Raw genomic sequence first — 19,737 nt, 5'->3', positions numbered from 1 at the left:
TCCCTTTGCCACTACATTCCATCCTTTCTATTTTTCCCTAATTCCTGCACAGATTATTAATTTTGTTTCAGGTAATCATTTTCTTAAACAGAAGCATATGCAGTATCTAAATTCCTTTATCATTTTCCACTTTTGCCTAGCTACTCAAGGAAAATTTCTCTTTCAACTCTTGTTTTTCTTCATTCTTTGTCCCTCATTTTTTTTTCTTTATTTATCTCTTTTTAAATTCTTGTGGGGGTTTTTTTGTCAATAAAATACTGGTATTAGAACTAGCATGAAGGTAGAAATGCAGATTTGAATAACAGTACCATTTTTTCTAGTTGTTAGAAATTAGGCATATTACTTCCTAGATTCAATTTATTCCTTCTTTCATTTTTTTTCTTTCTTCTTCTTGTTTTTTTTTTTCCTATTGGTGCTGTGAATCAAACCCAGGGCCTCACTTTATGCTAGGCAAATGCACTACCACCAATCTAAATCCTCAGCCTATCAGCTTCAATTTCTTAATTAAGTTTCAACATATGGGAATCAATTTTCTTATCATTTTTCTCTGATAATTAAATTAAGCAACATTTCTGTAATACCTGTGTATTATAGAAAAAATAGTTTAGGTTTAATAGTATATTGCCCTTTCCACTTGACTTCTCTTCATTCCATTGTGAATTCTTTTGAAAAAATCACAAGTATTATAAAATAATGTTTCTTACTTTCATGTCTGCAACAAGGAAATGGAAAAACACCAGTTTGGGAGATCTTAGACATGTTCAAGAATCAAGCCTACCAACCTCCAGAATCTTTGAAAGTACAAGAATTGCTTTTTAAATTATTAAGAAACTTTATTAACTTCTGTTTTAATGTTTTCTTGGTTTTCTTTACATGACATGTCTCAGAGCACAATAAAAAACAATTTTTTTATTTTAGTCTTTTTGGTTTACTTATTGGTAATATAGCAGAATTTTATTTTATTTTATTTTATTTTTTAAAGAGAGAGTGAGATAGGAGAGAGAGTGAGAGAGAGAGAGAGAGAGAGAGAGAGAGAGAATTTTTAATATTTATTTTTTAGTTCTCGGCGGACACAACATCTTCGTTGGTATGTGGTGCTGAGGATCGAACCCGGGCCGCACGCATGCCAGGCGAGCGCGCTACTGCTTGAGCCACAACCCCAGCCCAATATAGCAGAATTTTAAAACTTGTTATTTTTTACAAATATATTTTAGGCAAATTATGAATATAGACTTTCATATTCTGATCCATGAACATAATATTTATAATGTTCCCCCCCTGTGGGTTTGAAAGGGAACTGTAGTGTTTTAGCTAATAAATCAGGGACTTCTAAATATGAATGTTATGTAGTCTATTCTGTTTAAAGACAGTTTTCAGATAATATTATGAAAACTCTTTTTTATAAGTTTCAAAATAATTAAGAAACTTCTAGAATTTTCTGATGTTAATAGGAATAACTCAATAATTTTATGATATTTTAAAATAGGTTACAGAAGTATGCATATTCCACAAGAGATTCAAAACTGAGAGGTAGGTTTAGAGATAATTTTTGAATAACATTTTCAAATATAGATAAAATGAGTCAATTGATGAAATATTAACGGTAACTGACAGGTGTCATATTTTTATTATAGATATCCTAATACATGGTGTTGCTTATCATCATGCTGGCATGGAGCTGTCAGATAGAAAAGTAGTTGAAAGAGCTTTTACTACTGGAGATCTACCAGTTCTTTGTAAGTAGAATGTGTTTCTTACCCATATTATAAATTATTTTGAAAAATTATTTTTAAGAGAAAAAGGTAAAATCTTAAATATTATGATTTGTTTCTGCTTTTCTTTTAAGAAGCTAAAATTATGTAACTACCTATGTTTGTGCATGCTGTGGTAAATTCTTAGCAATGTTTTTAGTTTTTTATCATGTTATTGAATGAAGTACAATTTGAGAAGTAAAAGCTTAAATGAGTTTTTGGTTTTAGCATGTGTTATTAGTTTAGATTAAAATTTTATTATTTTCTTCCTCTTTGAAATTTTTTTGTGAATGAGTCTTATTGCATTTATAGCGATGTCTTTTATAAGAAAATGTCTTCCTGGAGTGAAAAAATTGTAAGGCTTGAGATTAATAATCCTTAATCTGATGCAGTTACTACCAGTACTTTAGCTATGGGAGTAAACTTGCCTGCTCACCTAGTAGTTATAAAATCTACAATGCATTATACTGGAGGGATGTTTGAAGAATACAGTGAAACAGATATTCTACAAATGATCGGTAGAGCTGGTCGTCCTCAAGTAAGTAACAGTAATTTTACTTTTCATAACCTGTATTAGAGACATGGCAAAATAAAAACTGTTTTGTGTATTTTTTAGTAGCTTTTCATAATTAAAGTTGAAAGTTATGTAACTCAGAAAATCTACTTTGATGAAGGAATAGAATTAAAACAACTCTCACTAACTGGGATATATCAGACCTCTCCTCAAACTCCCACAGTCTCTCAATTTCCATTGGTTAATGAAGGGATGGAATTATGAATGAATATACTATTGAAGGATTTTTGGTTTTGAGTTTTGGGGGTTCTGTTTTGTTTTATTCTGAATCTAGGGATGTTTTTAGCATTTGGGATGAGTAAGTTTTTCATTGTATAGGGTTGTCATGTGCATTATAGAACATTCCTGGGTTCTAACACTAAATTCCAGTAGTGTCCCCAGGCATTGTAACAATTAAAATTCAGCTTATATACATTTCAGAACTTATCCTATTCTGACAAATACTTGATTGAAGAAGTCATTCATATAGGTTACTAAGGCAACATTCAGGAAGAATATCTTTTCAAAGAATGTCAAAATATTAAGTTATACATATTTATAATTATGTAGGATAAATTAGATTATGTGTAAACTACATCAAATCTTAAAACTTTTACCTAGCTGGGCACGGTGGCGCACACCTGTAAACCCAGCAGCTCGGGAGGCTGAGGCAGGAGGATCCAGCTTCAGCAAAAGCAAGGTGCTAAGCAACTCAGTGAGACTCTGTCTCTAAATAAAGTACAAAATAGGACGGGGAATATGGCTCAGTGGTTGAGTGCCCCTGAGTTTAATTCTTGGTACCCCACCACAAAAAACAAAAAAACCCCAAGCTTTTACCTAGTTACTGAAGTTTGCTTTGATTTTAACATTGCCAAAATTTTGTTCCATTGAAACTAAAGTGGCATTTACATTCATACTCTTGGAAGGTTTTAAAATTAAATTTAACATTTAAATTCAGAAGCGTTTTTTAAGCCTTTTGACTTGTTATTTAAGACAAAGGGATAAGAAACTCTTTAATATAAAATTTAAAGTCTTGAAGTATTAAAAGGACTGGTGCAGGTCTGAGGCTTTGGCTCAGTGGTAGAGTGCTTGCCTAACATGGGTGCAGCACTGGGTTCGATCCTCAGCACTGCATAAAGAAATAAAAGCATTCTTGTCCATCTACAACTACAAAAAAAAAAAAGAGAGAGAGAGAGAGAGAAAATAAAAGGACTGTTGCCACAATATGTCCTTCTTTACTGAATATACCTATGTGATGTTTGTTTATTTCTAGTTTGACTCTACAGCTACAGCAGTTATTATGACTCGGTTAAATACAAGAGAGAAGTACATTCAAATGTTAGCTTGTAGTGACACTGTAGAAAGCAGGTAATACAGAAAAATTCCAAAAAAGATAATAATACTAATACAAATATTTTCTTTTAAAATATTATAAGGAAATTTTTAGTTTTAAGGCTATTTTTCAGAAAAATTTTAATAATTTAATTAGAATGTTTGTGTTATTTTAAGAAATTTAATAGTTTTTTTAAAAAAGATAATAGAATAATTTTACTCAGTGATGTTTATTAGCATATGGTAACATGTATCCTTGTTATAAAAGGCCTACCTTGTAGTAAGTTCTTACTAATTATCGTTATAATTTACATACTAAATTATATATATTTATAATTACTAATTTTTAGTAAGTGGAAATATTTTTATATCTTTAAAATTTTAATTTATAATAATAATAAGAGAGATAATCTGGGACTTTTTAGTAGAGTATTTGATATATTTTTTCTTGGGGAAAATAGAATATTTTCTCCCCCCACCACCACACATATACACTTTCTTAAGTAATAGTTTGCCTTCTAGACCAATGAAGTAAAGAGAAATGTAAAAATTTTTAAGAGTTGAACTGACTTAAGGTTTTCTTACAGTTTTTGAAATTAAATTGTCTTTCATGAATTATTAATGTAGCAATGAGTATATTATATATTATTAAAGTTTAAAAAGTAAGAGTTATAGTACTGAAATAAATATTAGTAATGCAGAGGTGTTTTTTTCCCCCATTAGTTTGCACAGACATCTTATTGAACATTTAAATGCAGAGATAGTATTGCATACCATCACAGATGTGAATATTGCTTTGGAATGGATACGATCAACTTTGCTTTATATCAGAGCCTTGAAAAACCCATCTCATTATGGTTTGTTACTTTGACCTAGAAAAGTAGTACTTTTTAAAATCCTGCTGTGACTCTGTTTAGACTAATAAGTTACTGAATAGACTCCAGAAACTAAAAGGTAATAAAAGGTAACAGCATCATAAATATGTTTAGAAGCAAAAGTAGAAAAAAGTGAGAAAACTTTTATCTGTTTTACTTCTAGTCTTTTAATAAGCTTTGAAATCAATGCCTTTAAAAACAGATATAGTAGAAAAAAATTCAATTCTAGTAGAAATAGCAAAAATGCCTAAAGTAATTTAAAATAAGTTAGTTTTTCTCTGTACTTAGTGTTTAGCTATTTTCTTATTCTGAATTTGTGATTGGTTTTCAATTTTCATAGCTATAGCAGTGTTTGAGAATGCCATATTTCTTCTATTTCTTCAGCCTTACCTTAAGGGTGTATAGTATATTTTTTAAAATATTATGTGTGAATAATGATATGCTTTAATTTGCATTTTTTCCTTCTCATGAATCACTTTATTTTTGTAGTTATTTTTTAATTTACATACATATATATTGCAGTTCCTTTTTATATTGAGTTATTACTAATATACAATAAAATGTACAAATCTTTAATATCAATGTCAGTGAAATTTTACATGTGTATACACACACACACACACACACACACACAAAACCACTGCCCAGATCAAGATACAAAGAATTTCCCAGAGGTTCCCTCATGCTGATTTGGTTAGTATCTACACACTCAGAAGTAAATACTGTTCTTTCACCATAGGTTAGTCAGTTTTGTCTATTCTTGAACTTCATATCAATGTAGGCATATGTGTGTATACATATGTATGGTATTTTCTCTTTTTAGCTCTAGTTTCTTTTGTTCAACATATTGTTTATGAAATTTATTCATATTATTGGATTTTTAGTAGTAATTTGTACTTTGTTATTTAATATCCAGTTGTATGAATATGCCACAATTTAAGCATCCATTTTCTTTATGAAGGACATGTGGGTCATTTTCAATTTTTTACTATAATGAATAAAACTATTATGAATATTCTTCTACATGTCTTTTGATGGATAAGACATTCATTTTTCTCAAGTATATACTTGGGAGTAAAGCAGGTAGACTTATTAACCATGTTTAGCTTTAGTAGATACCCTCAAATACAGTAATTTTCCAAAGCAGTTGAGTTAATTTACACTTTCAGCAACAATGTGTAAAGAATTCTAAGTCTAGCAAGGTAAAGCGATCCAGCTACATGAGAGGCTAACGTATGAGTATCATTTGAGCCTTGCACAAGTTCAGGGCCAGCTGGGGCAACATAGTGATATATCCCATCCACCTGAAAAGAACCTGGATGGGTACTTCAGTGGTAGAACAGTTGTCTAGCATGCAGAAGGCCCTGGAGGCCCTGGGTTGAATCCCTAGCACTACCAAAAAAAAAAAAATCTAGTTGCCGAATTCTAGTTGCTTTACATCCTGGTTTACGTTCTTGTCAATGGTTGGTTTTATTTCAGCCATTCTTGTGTGTGTGTGTGTAGTGGTTTCTTTGTGATTTTATTTTGTATTTCTAAGACAAATATTAGAATGAGGATCTTTTCATATGCTTATTGGGCATTTAGATATGCTATTTTGTGAAATGTCCTTTCAAGTCTTTCATCCATTTTTACTTCAATTGTTTGTATATTTATGATTAATACAGAGGAGTTCTTGACATACTCTGGATGAGTTATTTGCAAAATATATATATTAAATGTCTTCTCACAATCAGGCTTGACTTTTTACTTTCTTAAGGAATCTTTTGATAAAAGAAAATTCTTAGTTAAATAATGCCATTATAAGGCTGCGGATGTGGCTCAAGCGGTAGCGCGTTTGCCTGGCATGCGTGGGGTGCTGGGTTTGATCCTCAACACAACATTAGAATAAAAAGTGAAGATATTGTGTCCACCTAAAACTAAGAAATAAATATAAAAAATTTTAAATAATGCCTCTATCAACTTTGTTATATGTCCTTTGATACCCTTATATACATACATGCCTAAGAGTGAAATTACTATTATAGAGTATATGTAGTTTCAACTTCAGTATATAGCAGTTTTCTAAAGTGATAGTATTATCAAACATTTTTTCATAGGCACATCTATTTTATAATGAAAGTCCACTAGAAAATATTCATCACTTGACAGAAATTTATTATTCATAAAAATTAGAAGTCTGTTCTTATCATTCCTTTTAAAATATTCCTGATCACTTTTACATAATATAATAAGCAAAAGAGAGCCAATTGATATGAAAGGATTTCAAAATAGTGGTTGTGTTCTATAGATATTTAAGCCTTGTTTGAACTTAACAAGCTGTTTTCTTTTTTCCTATATAAGATTTAGTTAGATGCTCTTTTGTAGTTAAATGGAGTATAAATTGAGACTATAAAGATGAATTAAACTCATTTTATTTTTTATATATTTTCATGACTTATACAGGTTTTACATCTGGATTGAACAAAGATGGAATTGAAGCAAAATTACAAGGTTAGATGTACTTCCTTCTATAAAATATATATTCTATATATTTTAATGAAAAACATCAGTTATTATTACAGTTAAGGATTTTTTTATAATTTTTTAAAAATAAACTTGTCTAGAAAAATAATACTTTTTTCACACAAATAAAGCTTGGCAAAGATACTTTTTCCTTCTTATTTATTATAAAAATTAACTCATTAATTGTACAGATTAATGGATTTTACTGTGACATTTCCATATATGCATAGATCATGTTTTAATCATATCCATCCTTCCTACTGCCCTCTTTTACCCTCCCCCACCTCCTCCTCTTTCCCCTACTAGTTCTTCTCCTTTCAGGATTTTTTTTTAAGGTTTTCACGTGTAAGAGAAAACATGTGATACTTATGTTTCTGTGTCTGCTTTATTTCACTTAACATAGTGACATAATTTCATTTTTTATGGCTGAATACTATTCTGGTTTTTCTGCAGAACCTTGCCAGCATTTGTTATATTTTATTTGTTTTTGTATTGATGACAGTCATTCTGACTGAGGTAAGATGTTATTGAAGGGAATTTTTATTTGCATTTCCCTGATGACTAAAGTTGTTGAACATTTTTCATGTATTTATTGTATTACTTTTTGTCCTACTTTTGAGAAATGTCTATTTAGATAGTTTGCTCATTTTAATTGGATTACTTATTCTTTTGTCTTTTAAGTTCTTTATATATTCTGGATAACTGTTCTCTGCCATTAGTAGCTGGCAAAATTTTTCTCTCATTAGGTAGATTGTCTCTTTACTATATTGTTTCTTTTGCTATGCCAGAAGCCTTTTAATTTGATGTAATCTCATTTGTCAGTTCTTGCTTTTATTTCCTGAGTTACGTGAGTTCTATTCAGGAAGTTATTGCCTGTGTCAATATCTTGAAGTATTTCTCCTAATAGATTAAAAAGTCAAAGGTTTCAGGTCTTTTATTAAGGTCTTTGATCCACTTTGAGTTGATTATATATATATATATATATATATATATATATATATATATATATATAGTGAGAGATAAGAATCTATTTCAGTCCTCTACAGATGGATAACCTGTTTTCCCAACACCATTTGTTTGAGAGGCTATCTTTTCCCCAACATGTTTTTGGCACCTTTGTCAAGAGTCAGAAGACTATATATACACATGAATTTATTTCTGGGTTCTCTATTCTATTCCATTGGTCTATGTGTCTGTTTTTATATCTGTATTATGCTGTTTTTGTTACTGTGACTCTGTAGTATATTTTGAAATCAGGTTTTGTGGTACCCCTTTTGTCTCTAATTTTATTTATTTGGGTCTTTTTTTTTCTTTCTTTTAGTTAGTTTGGCTAAGAGTTGTCAATCTTATTTATCTTTTCAAAGAACCAGTGCCTCCAGCATTGCTCTTTTTGCTCAGTTCTGCTTTGGTTATTTGGGTTTTTTTGTGTTCTTTTTGACTTTTTAGGACTTTTTTTTAGTTCTCTGAAAAATATCATGGTATTTTGATGGGGATATCAATAAATCAGTAAGTTGCTTTTGGTGGTACAGTCATTTTAACACTGAGAATTCTCAATCCATGAACATAAGAGGTTTTTCCCCCGTCTTTTAGTGTCTTCTTTGATTTCTTTCATTAGTTTTACATAATTTTTTATTGTAGAGGTCTTCACTTTCTTGGTTAGGTTTATTCCTAATTTTGTTTTTTTTTTAATTGTTTTCTTGATTTCTTTCTTAGTGAGTTTGTTATTGGTATATGGAAAAGCTAAAAATATTTTAATGTTAATTTTGTATCCTGTTCCTTTGCTGAATTCATTTATCAGTTCTATCAGGTTGATTGACTCTTTAGGTCTTCTAAGGATAGAATCATATCATCTGCAAAGGACTTCTTCCTTTCCTACCTGTATGCTTCTCATTTTTTTCTCTTGCTTTATTGCTCTGGCTAAAATTTCAATAGGAGTGATGACAGTAGATGGATTCTTGTCTTATTCCTGTTTTAGAGGAAATGCTTTCAGTTTTTCCCCATTCAGTATGATATTTGCTATACATTTGTTATATATAGTCTTTAAAAAAATGTTGAGATGTGATCCTTCTATAACTAGTTTCTTTATATGTCTTTTTTCTCATGAAGGTATGTTGAATTTTATCAAGGGCTTTTTCAGCCTCTATTGAGATGATCATTTGATTTTGTTCATGATTTTGTCTGGTGTTATATTCATTAATTGTATATGTTAAACTTTCCTTGCATCCTAGGAATCAAATCAACTTGATCGTGGTATATGATCTTTTTAATGTGTTCTTGACTTTGATTTGCAAGTATTTTATTCAGAATTTTTGCATCTATGATCATCAAGAATATTGGTCTACAATTTTCTTATTCGTTGTTGTGCCCTTTTTAGTTTTTGGTAGCAGGGTAATATTAGTTTATAGTAGGAGTTTGGAAGAGTTCTTTCCCTTTCTGTCTCATGGAATAGTTTCAGGAACACTGGTGTCAGTTCTTCATTAAAAGTTTGGTGAATTTTAGCAGTGAATCTATCCATTCCTGGGCTTTTCTTTGTTGGGAAGTTCAGTCTCATTGTTTGTAATTGATCTGTTTAGGTTTTTAACATTCAATTTTGTTTTTAACATTTGTCCATTCTATCGTTTCCATTTTATCAGAATGTGATTTTTTAAAATAGTCTTTAACGAGAGTATGGATTTCAGTAGTATCTGATGTAATGTCCCTCTTTTGTCTCTAATTTTATTTATTTGGGTCTTCTTTCTTTCTTTTGGTTCGTTTGGCTAAGAGTTGTCAATCTTGTTTATCAAAGAACCAATTTTTTCTTTCAATGATCTGTTGTATTGTTCTTTCTGTCTCTATTTCATTAATTTCTGCTCTGATTTTTATTTTCTCTTTCCTTCCACTGATTTAAGATTTTCTAGGATCTTAAGATGCATCATAAGGTTATTTATCTGTGATCTTTCAGTTTTTTTTCTTTTTTTAATGTATGCACTCATAATGTGTTGTGTGCAAGGATAGGAGTGCCTAGGGTGCGATCCCTTATAGTTACAGTGTCTACGACAGTTATGTTATTTCTCTCTGCCCTGCTTTGGGGCCAGGGGATCTAGTATCCAGGAAAGAACTTAGAGCCCCCATAGCACTATATGTCTACTTGGGACTGGGTCATCAGCTGGAGGTATTTATCTCCCCTGTTCTCAAAGTTGAAGTATTTGCCAAAGTTTAGGCGGGACTAGGTTGTTACTAGAATAAAGTGCTTTTCTTCTCAACTGTGCTAAGGTTGTACAGAGCACTCACCTAACCTGCTTGAAGCAGTAGGCTTGATATCCTGCTCCACTCAGAAGGAAGAAAACTAGTAACAGTAATACACATAACATAAAACAAAACAGATGTATAAAAACAGTAGGCATCAACAATAACACCAATAACTACACAAAAATGTGGCAAACAATTACACAATAAACTAAAAAGGGAAAATGAGACAATGGAAGAGTAAAGAGGGAAATCCTATTAAATTATAATTAAAATTTAAAATAAAGAAATAAAAAGTAATAAAATAAAAATAATAGAAGGTAGAATAGTGAAAAAAAGAAAAAATATATACCAGTTAAAAATTCCCCTAAAGCTTCATGTTAAAGCTGAATTTAGAAAGTCAAAAGATCATATATTTTTATTCATATGCAGAATCTAGAGAGCAAAAAGGAGAGGAAAAAAAGAGAACTCATGAAAACAGAAGGGAAACTGGTATGGTAGAGAAAGGGGTTTCAGGGGAAGGAGGAGGAAAAGGCAAGGGAAGGTACTGGGGAATGAAACTGACCAAATTATGTTAAGTGCATGTATGAATATATCTATTATGTGTAATTATTATGCACTTGCTTTTTTAAAAAAAAAATGAGAGAGAGAGAATTAAATTAAGATTCCTCCTAGCTGAGATGTTTGGATTGGAGACACTTCTTTCCGAGCATGTGCACACTCATGCCAGAGACCCTTAGTCTGAATGCCTGGTGAGATGGTCACTGTGGCCTGGCAAATGTCAAAGCTGAACCAATCAATCAGGATACCTCATGTGAGTCAAGCCAGCAAGTTCTTCACCAGAAGGCGAGTCATGAGAACCAAGCATTTTGCCACCCACAGTCCCAGCACTCTCAGACCTAGATTCTTGCCATGATACCCACATCTTTTCTCTTTCCTCACAGAGGGAGAGACCATTAACCTCTGTGTCTTCCATTCTCTGTCCCAACCCATGATCTCTGCTGCTTAAACTACTTATCAGACTCATTCTATATTTCTCACCACCTACAGCTGTCTTGAATGGCCATCTCCCACATAGCCAATGTGGTGCATGTCCACTGAGACCCCTAATTGTGATTCCTCTTTGAGTTTTCTGCTCCCCAGAGCGGTTTGGTCTCTATCAGTAGGACCCTCTCAAGATGGTTTCTTGTTGTAGCTCTGTGAGGGTTTGCTGAATAATGTATTGACTTTCTTATGATTGAACAGGTTGTCATGTTCACTCTGCTCTGAACTACCTCACTTCTGGGCTGTAGCATGGGGTAGAGTAAGAAATGTAAGCACCAGACTGCAATTAGTATTGGTCTAGTAATCTCTATCAATTAACATGAAATAGTATTGCTTCCTGTTCAGAGGTTCCTTCCAGGTAGCAATGATGGAATATATAGAGAAATGGAAGTAAATACTAAAAGCATCAGGTGAGACAGATTTAAGAGGTTGCCTCAAGAAAGTGGCAAATGGGGGATGTGGGGAAAGTAACAAACTTTTAGAAGTATTTAACTATCTTTAATTTATGCATATATATCTTTGATTAAAGAAGAGACAAAAGAAATAGAAAACTACTGCTATAATGGAAGACAGCTAACAAAGCAGTTACTTAACATCTGGAACAAGTTACTTAGATTATATTCTTAAGTCTCCTAACCTGTATATGGAAATAATATTGATAAATACCTTACTGTGTTATTATGAGAATTAAATAAAGTAGCACATGTGTATCTTTTTAAATGCTCCAAATGGCAAATGTTATTTTACCACTTATTGAATGTTATTTTTATTATTTGTATTACTGTTACTATTAGAAAATCTTTTTAACATGTTATTTGGCTTCTTAATTTTAATTGTTTTTTCTCACTCCTTAAATAGGGAATACAGTTGTTCCCATAACAATTACACTAAAACATAACTTTAGCATATTTAATAATAACTTCTATTTTGTCTTGCTTCCTTATTTTACTACAATTAAAATGTATTTTCTATAATTGAACAGAATTATGTTTGAAGAATCTGAATGATTTGTCATCTCTTGACTTGATAAAGATGGATGAAGGTGTTAATTTCAAACCAACAGGTAATTTTCCTTTGAAAGTTGTTAGTGTATTTAATAATTGCTTACTTAAGACTAAATTTAAAAATTTTTATACTAAAATTTAGATGATGGTAAATTGAATTGTGATAGCCATTCCCAATAGAGTATCATTATTATTAGCTGAAGGGCATAATAAATTTACATGAGTACTCTTTATAAAAGTGTAGGACATCTTTTTGATAGAGAGAATTTATCTTCACTGATTCTGCTACTTTTTGCAAAAGATTTGAAATGCTTGAATCTTTGGTTGCTTCATACCTTATATAACTATTGTAGATATTTTGCCAGTTCTTCTTTATGCAAGCATTAATTATCTGGATTGTTAGGCTCTTGAAGGGCAGAAAAGTATCTTTTCCTTCTACTCATCATAAGTTCATTGGCTAGGGCCCGTGTAATGAAAGAGATTAACAAAAGAGAAACATACATATTTATCTAATGTAAGTTTCACATGACATGGAAGCCATCATAAGAAAACAAAGACCCAAAGAACCCAAAGAAGAGGTTAAACCTGAATGTTTTTATGCTAAGTTTGATGAAGAATGGAAAGTCATAGAGAAATATAATAGGACAAAGGGAATATGAACTAAGTATAATAAACTGGGGGAAACTTAACAAGGCCTGTACATTCAGATTCCTTTCTCTGTCCTTTTTCTTCAGAGATGGGGTCCTGTTTTCTCCAAATATAGGGAGGGAAAATCTCAAATGAGAGGTTCATGCATTGTGGGAAGATTAGAAAATCCTCCTTGCACATACTGCTTCTCAAATTCCTTTAGTTTAAAATATTTAATATGTCATGATGTCATATTTTGGGGGAGAGTGTCCTAAGCCCTGCCAATTCTGTTCCCTCTTTTTTTCATTTAGTTTTGTTTATAGTGTAATAGAAGAAGGAAAAAAATGTTTCATAGTTTTTAGCCCTCATGATTAGAAGCATTTGAGGGAAAATATCAACTTCATTATTCTAATTAATCCTTTTAAGAAAAGATATTTAACTATATAAAAGTTGGTAAGTATAGAAAAGTTTTTGTTTTAAAACCTTTTAACATTTGGCACATATCCTTCCATTTTTTACATTTTTATAACCATATTATAGAAGTTAATGATTTTATGTTATATTTTATTTGTATTTAATATAAAGTTGAGTTTTAAAAATAATTTACTGCCCTACTCAGGCCTAAATTAATAACATTTCCCCCTTGATTTCTGGTCCTTATTTTGACAAGTCTAATTTTGTTTGTGAGCATTGGTTTCTGTGTATTCTAGGGTATCTCATTAGAGGGAGCATGAGAAATACTAATTAACTTCTTCATTTATTCTCAGATATTTTACCTTCATAAAGAATATTATTCCCACTATCAATTTTTCCTGTGATACCTCTTGAATCTGATACAATACCTTCTGTCTTTTAATATATATAATAAGCATGTCTTCTTTCTCAGTCATCAGTGAATACTACCTGATTAATTTTTTTCTTCTTAAAATTCTATTTTGGTTTTCCTTTTGCTTTTTCAGTCTCTCTTTGTTTGCCTTTCTGCTTACTATGGGCTTAAAGTTTCAGGTCATGGATCTTTATTCCCAGTTTATTTTCCTTTCTTTGAAAATATAATTTACCTTCACAGCTGTAGCTATAATCATTATGTAAATTAATTTACAATTATATTTTTGATCCTAGTTTCTCAACTGTGCTGCAAAAACTGACCCTCAATTTCAAGTAAAATAAAGTAAATCTTCACTTACATATATGACTTGAAAATTGATTTTGGCATTTAATGATATTGGCCAAATTGTACTATTAAATCATGAAAATTGAGAAAAAAAGAATTCATTTGACCTAGAATATTGTGAAGTGGGGTGAACATAGATTTTGGCTTTTAAATACCTGGATTTCAGTCCCAGTTCTACTGCTTGCTAGTGTGACTTTTTGCTAAATAAGCCTTAGTTATTTATCTGAAAAACAGAAATCTATTACATGTCCTATTTACCTTATTGGGTTGTTGTGATGATCAAATGGAATAATGAATATAAAAACATTTTACTGTAACAGGAATTGTTCATAGCTGGGGAAATATTACTTGCCTATTATTAGCATTTTTGCTAAACCTAAGATAAAATATTGGATACCTTTGGTTTCTCTTTCATTCCTCAGTTACTCCATATTCAGTTAATTATTAAACACTGAAAGCACAATCTAGACTTAGAACTGAAAATATTCTTGTCACACACTAGCGTAATGTTTCTTTAAGTGTGATTAGGTTTACAACATACAGTCAAAATCTACTAAGTGTGCTAGTATGTTAAAAATGAAATTAATTAACTCCACCCAAGACATACAATCTTCAATTTTTAGGACTGAAACCTAGGAATTTTTATTTTACCTGTTTGATTTAAGCCCCCTCCCCCCCGCACTGTGTGTGTGTGTGTGTGTATGTGTGTGTGTGTGTGTGTACATTGTTAGTTCCTTGATGCTTTCTAGAAGATACTCATATTTCATTTAACTATTGTAGTTACCTTTATCAGGAGGGTTGTTACATAATTATTTAGCCTGACATTAATATAGGTGGAAATTTCTTATGTAGTATTTCTTTCTTTTTTTTTTTTTGGTACCAAGAACTGAACTTGGGGGTGCTTAACCAGTGAGCCACATCCCTAGCCCCAGTAGTATTTCTAATTATTTCTTTTTTTATGAGTTCTTGTTCCTTCGTATTACTAATATTTTTTGTCCTTTTGGGCTTCTTTTTTGTATATCAATTATTAATTTATATGTTTCATTAATTCTGTTTCTTAAAGTTTTTGCTTTTGAGTTTGTGATTATAATATTCAAGTATCTAGGTATTTTTATTTGTTAACTTGTGCTCAGACCTAGGGTTTTGCCTATTTTAAGAAGGATTAACCCTTTAAAATAGTAACTTAAGAGGCTTGAGAGTCATTAAATTGGAATGTAGATCTTACTTTTATGAAGGAAATGATGGAGGAAGGGAGAGTCTTGGCCCCCATTAAAAACTAAGTACATTTGCCAAAGCTGGTGGAGAATCTTCAAGCTAAAGGTCCATCAGGGAAATTTCTTATCTCATAGATCTTCCTTACTCTTTCTGCCATGCTCAGTCATTGAGAAGATCTCACAAAAACATGAGCTTGGTGTGGATTCCATGGTGATGAATTCAGAACACAGCAACCATCAGTCAGTGACACTTCTTGCAACAGGAGATCTGTATTAGGATTCTCTAGAGGAACAGAATCAACAGGAAGTGTGATTATAAAAAAGGGATTTATAGGTTGGCTTACACAACCAGAAGCTGGATAGTTCACAGTGGCTATCTGCAAGCTGGAAAATTAGAAGAACCAATAGCTGTGTAGTTCAAAAGGCTGAAGCTCCAGTACAAGAGGGATCAACAGTGCTACCCTAGTCTGAGACCACAGGCTTCTGGAGACTCCCTGGAGAAACACTGGCAGAGTCCACTTTGGAAGAGTGAAGAAGCAAGAGTCTGATATCCTCAGATGATGGCTGCAGCAATCAAGAACCCATTCAAGAAGAATGGAGCTTGCATCTACTGCTGCTTCCTTGTTCTTCCAAATTTATTCTATCCAAGCTGCCATCCTATTGGATGGTGCTGTCCATGCTTAGGGAGAGTCTCCACTTCAGTTGGCTATCCCACGTGCCAATCCTAAACACACCCTCATTGACACACCCAGAAGCCTCCTAATCATCAGCATCTCTTAATCCAATCAAGTTGACAATTCAGATTAACCATTGCAAGGTCTGAGAGTTACAATCTCAGACCTCCATGTCCTCCCTGAAAACTCTATGGTCTTTAAATTGAACCAATCTGAATTTGTTACTGTGAAACTGACTATTCAATACTGTGAGAGCTTTTGTTAGCTATCCTGATAGCAAATTGCCTATATTTCCTGTTTACTTTCAGATCTTTCTCATTTCTTTCCATTCCTTCAACTTTGACTCCTTTTCTTCATGGTTTTCATTCAAGGTTATTTTTTCTGTCTTACCTAAGAGCTTCATCCCTGCTAATAAGCCAGAAAGTATCAAGTTCTTTCTTAAAACTTTTCATTTTCTCTAGCAGGGAGATACTTACATTAATTTTAAAACATCAAGAATGAAAGGACCATGTTTAAATATAAAATAAAGATTAATATACTAGTTCCCTTGGTAATCCTACTAATGATTCCTAACATACTTCTCTTAGAAGCTCCTTTCCTTGACTCACTGCATCACCCACCTTTTGGCTGACATATTCACCAAGCTCCTAATTGAGAAAATGGCTCTTAAATTGGGTTGGCTACTTCCCTATCTTTGATTGTTAATTCTCTCTGCTGTACCATGTCTTCCATGCCTATAACTCTGTTGAAATGCCAAAAATATTCTCTTCCTCAGCAAAACAAGTAGTGCCTACATAAATGTTGACCCTTTCCTTGAAAAGCAGCATGTTACTTTCATCTTCCCAGCTGTTTTCTGTGTGTGTTCACAATGCTTGAAATTCTTTGAAATGCTTTTAGACAACTTAAAATTGAAGCTAGTATCTTCTTATGTGTATTTCATTCCATCAGTTACCTACCCCTACGGCGTTCACCCCCTATCCCCAACTGACCTGCTTTTCTATTTTTTGTACAGTTAATTTCAAACTCCAATTCAATTAAACTATTTCTTGATACTTTTAAGTGGCCCTCTATTATTTTCCAAATCAAATCCAAAATGTGAACTCCTTTAAATAGCATTTCAAGGCTCTTTATTGGCCTCTCTAGTCTATCATCATTTCTTAATAACAAAAGTAGGTAACATTTATTAAGGTTAATCACTATGCCAGGTGCTGTATATGTATTTTTTAAAAATTGCATTTAATTTTCTTCACAAATTTCCAAGAGGCATACATTTATTATCCTACAGTACATTAAGAAACTGGTAAGAAAGTTGCATATGATTATCTATCTACCTCATAAGTGGAGAAAACAAGGATTCTAACTCAGTTGACCTGAACTTATAATCACTATTAAGCCATACCTTTCATTACAGTATTCTAAAGCTAGTCTTTTTAATTTTACTCTTTCAATAAACAATCCTTGCTTTTCCCAAACTCATTGGTTTTATTTCTCTGGATTTTGTCCTCTAGCTACTTAACATGTAATCATCTCCTTAGGCAACCTACAAGTTCCAGAGATGTGCGTTGTACAGTTTTTGGTATATCTTTTGTGCCAGGTATCACTGTAGACACAGAGTAGATATTAAGGAAATATTTATTAAACTGGTGAAAAGGTAAGGTGTTTCAGCTAATGTGAGATATGTTTATTTTTCCATCTTTTCTCACAGAGGCAGGAAGACTAATGGCTTGGTATTATATTACATTTGAAACAGTGAAGAAATTTTGTACAATCAGTGGAAAAGAATCTTTATCAGATCTGGTAAATTAATTTTCACTAGAAAATAAATATATAATGATAGAGTACAGAATGATATTGAAGAAACTACTGATTTATGTCTTGTATAATTTAAGAATGAATGATCATTTCTAATGATGCTTATGCCTCAGTGTATCTCTGATCATGTGATATGGAATATTCCTCCTTAGAATATATTGTATTTCTTATTGGAACTTAGAAAGTATATATACATAAAGTAGGTGTGGTGATTGTCAATGATGATTACCTTGGTAGTGCCTACCAAATGTAATATGCAAGAATTACCCAATTTGCCTGTCAATAATGATTACCTTGGTAGTGCCTACCAAATGTAATATGCAGGAATCCAAGATAATATAGCATCACATATTAGGTGAGTCTGCCATGTATGATGACGAGTTGCAACATGGTGCAGTGGTGCCTTGTACTTGCAGTTCCTTACTAAGTCTTTTGTATCAGAATAGCAGTAACAGTGAATAGAGGAAAACTGGTGATACCCCAGAAAAAGTGATTGTTGAGAAAAATACTAAAATATCAACTATTGGGGGAGAATTTGCAGTTGTAGGAATTAACAGAACATGGGTATATTGTTGGAGTATGATAATTACATTGGTCCTTTCTTCCTTTACTGAAGATATGAACAGGAAATAAGGGATTTGCAAAAGAAAATATTTATTCTCAAATTTAAGCCATTCATTTCTATTTTAAATATCTGGCTAATAAGATTATACTAAAAATTGAACAATAAAAGTCTATTATTAAGGAGTCACATGAACAAAAATGTTAAAAGGTGAAAGGTTTATATTTTCTTTTTTGTTTCTTTTTTTTGATTTTTTTATTAGTTGCTCAAAACATTACAATGATCTTGACATATCATACATTTGATTCAAATGGGGTACGTAATCTTATTTTTCCACATGTACAGATTTCAAGATCACCTTGGAAGATTTAAATTTTCATGTATATATTATTCTTACTAAGAAGAAATCAGGAATGGAAAATACCCAGTATTGATATTAACTCATTTTATCTTGAGTTCAGCAAGTATGTAGGAAAATTAGAGTTAGTTTTATTTTGCAGATGTGGGAAAACAAAGCACCGAGAGTTCCTGCCCAATTATCTGGCAGAACTGGGATATATTATCCAAATTCTTAATATATAAAGCATTCTTTCCAATACTGAATACTTGGGATAATGAGTTGCAAACTATAGAAAAGCAGATAATAGTAGTAATTGTAGTAGTAACAAAAACAACATTTTTTGAGTGCCTGCTACTATGTGGTGGGCATTGAATTGTAAATTTTATCTTGTTAATCTTTACAATTTTATTGGTATAGTTCTAATGTCTAACAACATTATAGGCCTCATCATCATGACATATAACAGATGTATGTAAGTACATAAGATGTAGTATATAAGTAAATCCTTAAAAAAGCAAAATGTGTAAGGCAGGTTTTTAACTGTTAACTAATAAAACTATGATGGCCCAAGACAACATAAACAAATAAATAAATTTAGAGAAAGAAGATGAAAGAAAGGAAATAAAAAAGTGTACTTAATTAAATTGACAAATGCTTAAATTTTATAGGTTGCAATGATAGCTAGCTGCAATGAATTTCTAGATGTGCAGTTAAGGATAAATGAAAAGAAAACACTGAATACTTTGAACAAAGATCCAAATCGGGTAACCATCAGGTACATAAATTACATATTTTTTAAATAATTTTAAGAGGTTTTATTTAGTGGAAACAAATAATAAAATTTTTGCCTTGTGTTTTTATTTATAGATTTCCAATGGAAGGAAGAATTAAAACAAGGGAAATGAAAGTAAATTGGTAATAATATTATTTTTAAATGTCTTAACATTCATATTTATGAAATTTTTTAAAGTTTTAAAACATTTTAAATTTGCTTTTCTTAATAAGAACATGTAAATAAAAGTAAGTAGTCAAAATATAGATATGGAATTAA

General features: G+C 31.6%; 1 protein-coding gene and 1 long non-coding RNA gene across 17 annotated transcripts in view; one reads left to right on the top strand and one right to left on the bottom strand.

Moving 5' to 3' along the window:
* The window catches only part of Hfm1 (helicase for meiosis 1), an 86,975-nt gene that overhangs the window by 30,779 nt on the left and 36,459 nt on the right, over positions 1-19,737 (top strand). For all 16 annotated transcript variants that reach the window (XR_013427899.1, XR_013427898.1, XM_078026714.1 and 13 more), the window contains 10 exons: positions 1,487-1,530; positions 1,635-1,736; positions 2,144-2,289; positions 3,578-3,672; positions 4,360-4,493; positions 6,954-7,001; positions 12,265-12,345; positions 17,678-17,769; positions 19,355-19,461; positions 19,554-19,601. Coding sequence is in view for 14 of the 16 variants with exons in the window: in XM_078026714.1 (XP_077882840.1) it covers positions 1,487-1,530; positions 1,635-1,736; positions 2,144-2,289; positions 3,578-3,672; positions 4,360-4,493; positions 6,954-7,001; positions 12,265-12,345; positions 17,678-17,769; positions 19,355-19,461; positions 19,554-19,601 (897 nt within the window). In the remaining 2 variants the exon portion in view is untranslated. The remainder of the gene's footprint in view (positions 1-1,486; positions 1,531-1,634; positions 1,737-2,143; positions 2,290-3,577; positions 3,673-4,359; positions 4,494-6,953; positions 7,002-12,264; positions 12,346-17,677; positions 17,770-19,354; positions 19,462-19,553; positions 19,602-19,737) is intronic.
* LOC144368127 (uncharacterized) overlaps positions 14,757-19,737 on the bottom strand; it is a 29,919-nt gene continuing 24,938 nt past the window's right edge. Inside the window, exon 5 of the long non-coding RNA XR_013427900.1 lies at positions 14,757-15,581. This is a non-coding gene — a long non-coding RNA (uncharacterized LOC144368127). The remainder of the gene's footprint in view (positions 15,582-19,737) is intronic.

This window comes from Ictidomys tridecemlineatus, chromosome 11, assembly GCF_052094955.1.
Source record: "Ictidomys tridecemlineatus isolate mIctTri1 chromosome 11, mIctTri1.hap1, whole genome shotgun sequence".
Lineage (NCBI taxonomy): Eukaryota > Metazoa > Chordata > Mammalia > Rodentia > Sciuridae > Ictidomys > Ictidomys tridecemlineatus.
The sequence above is the reverse complement of the archived record's forward strand: the minus strand, read 5'-3'. Positions and strand labels throughout refer to the sequence as shown.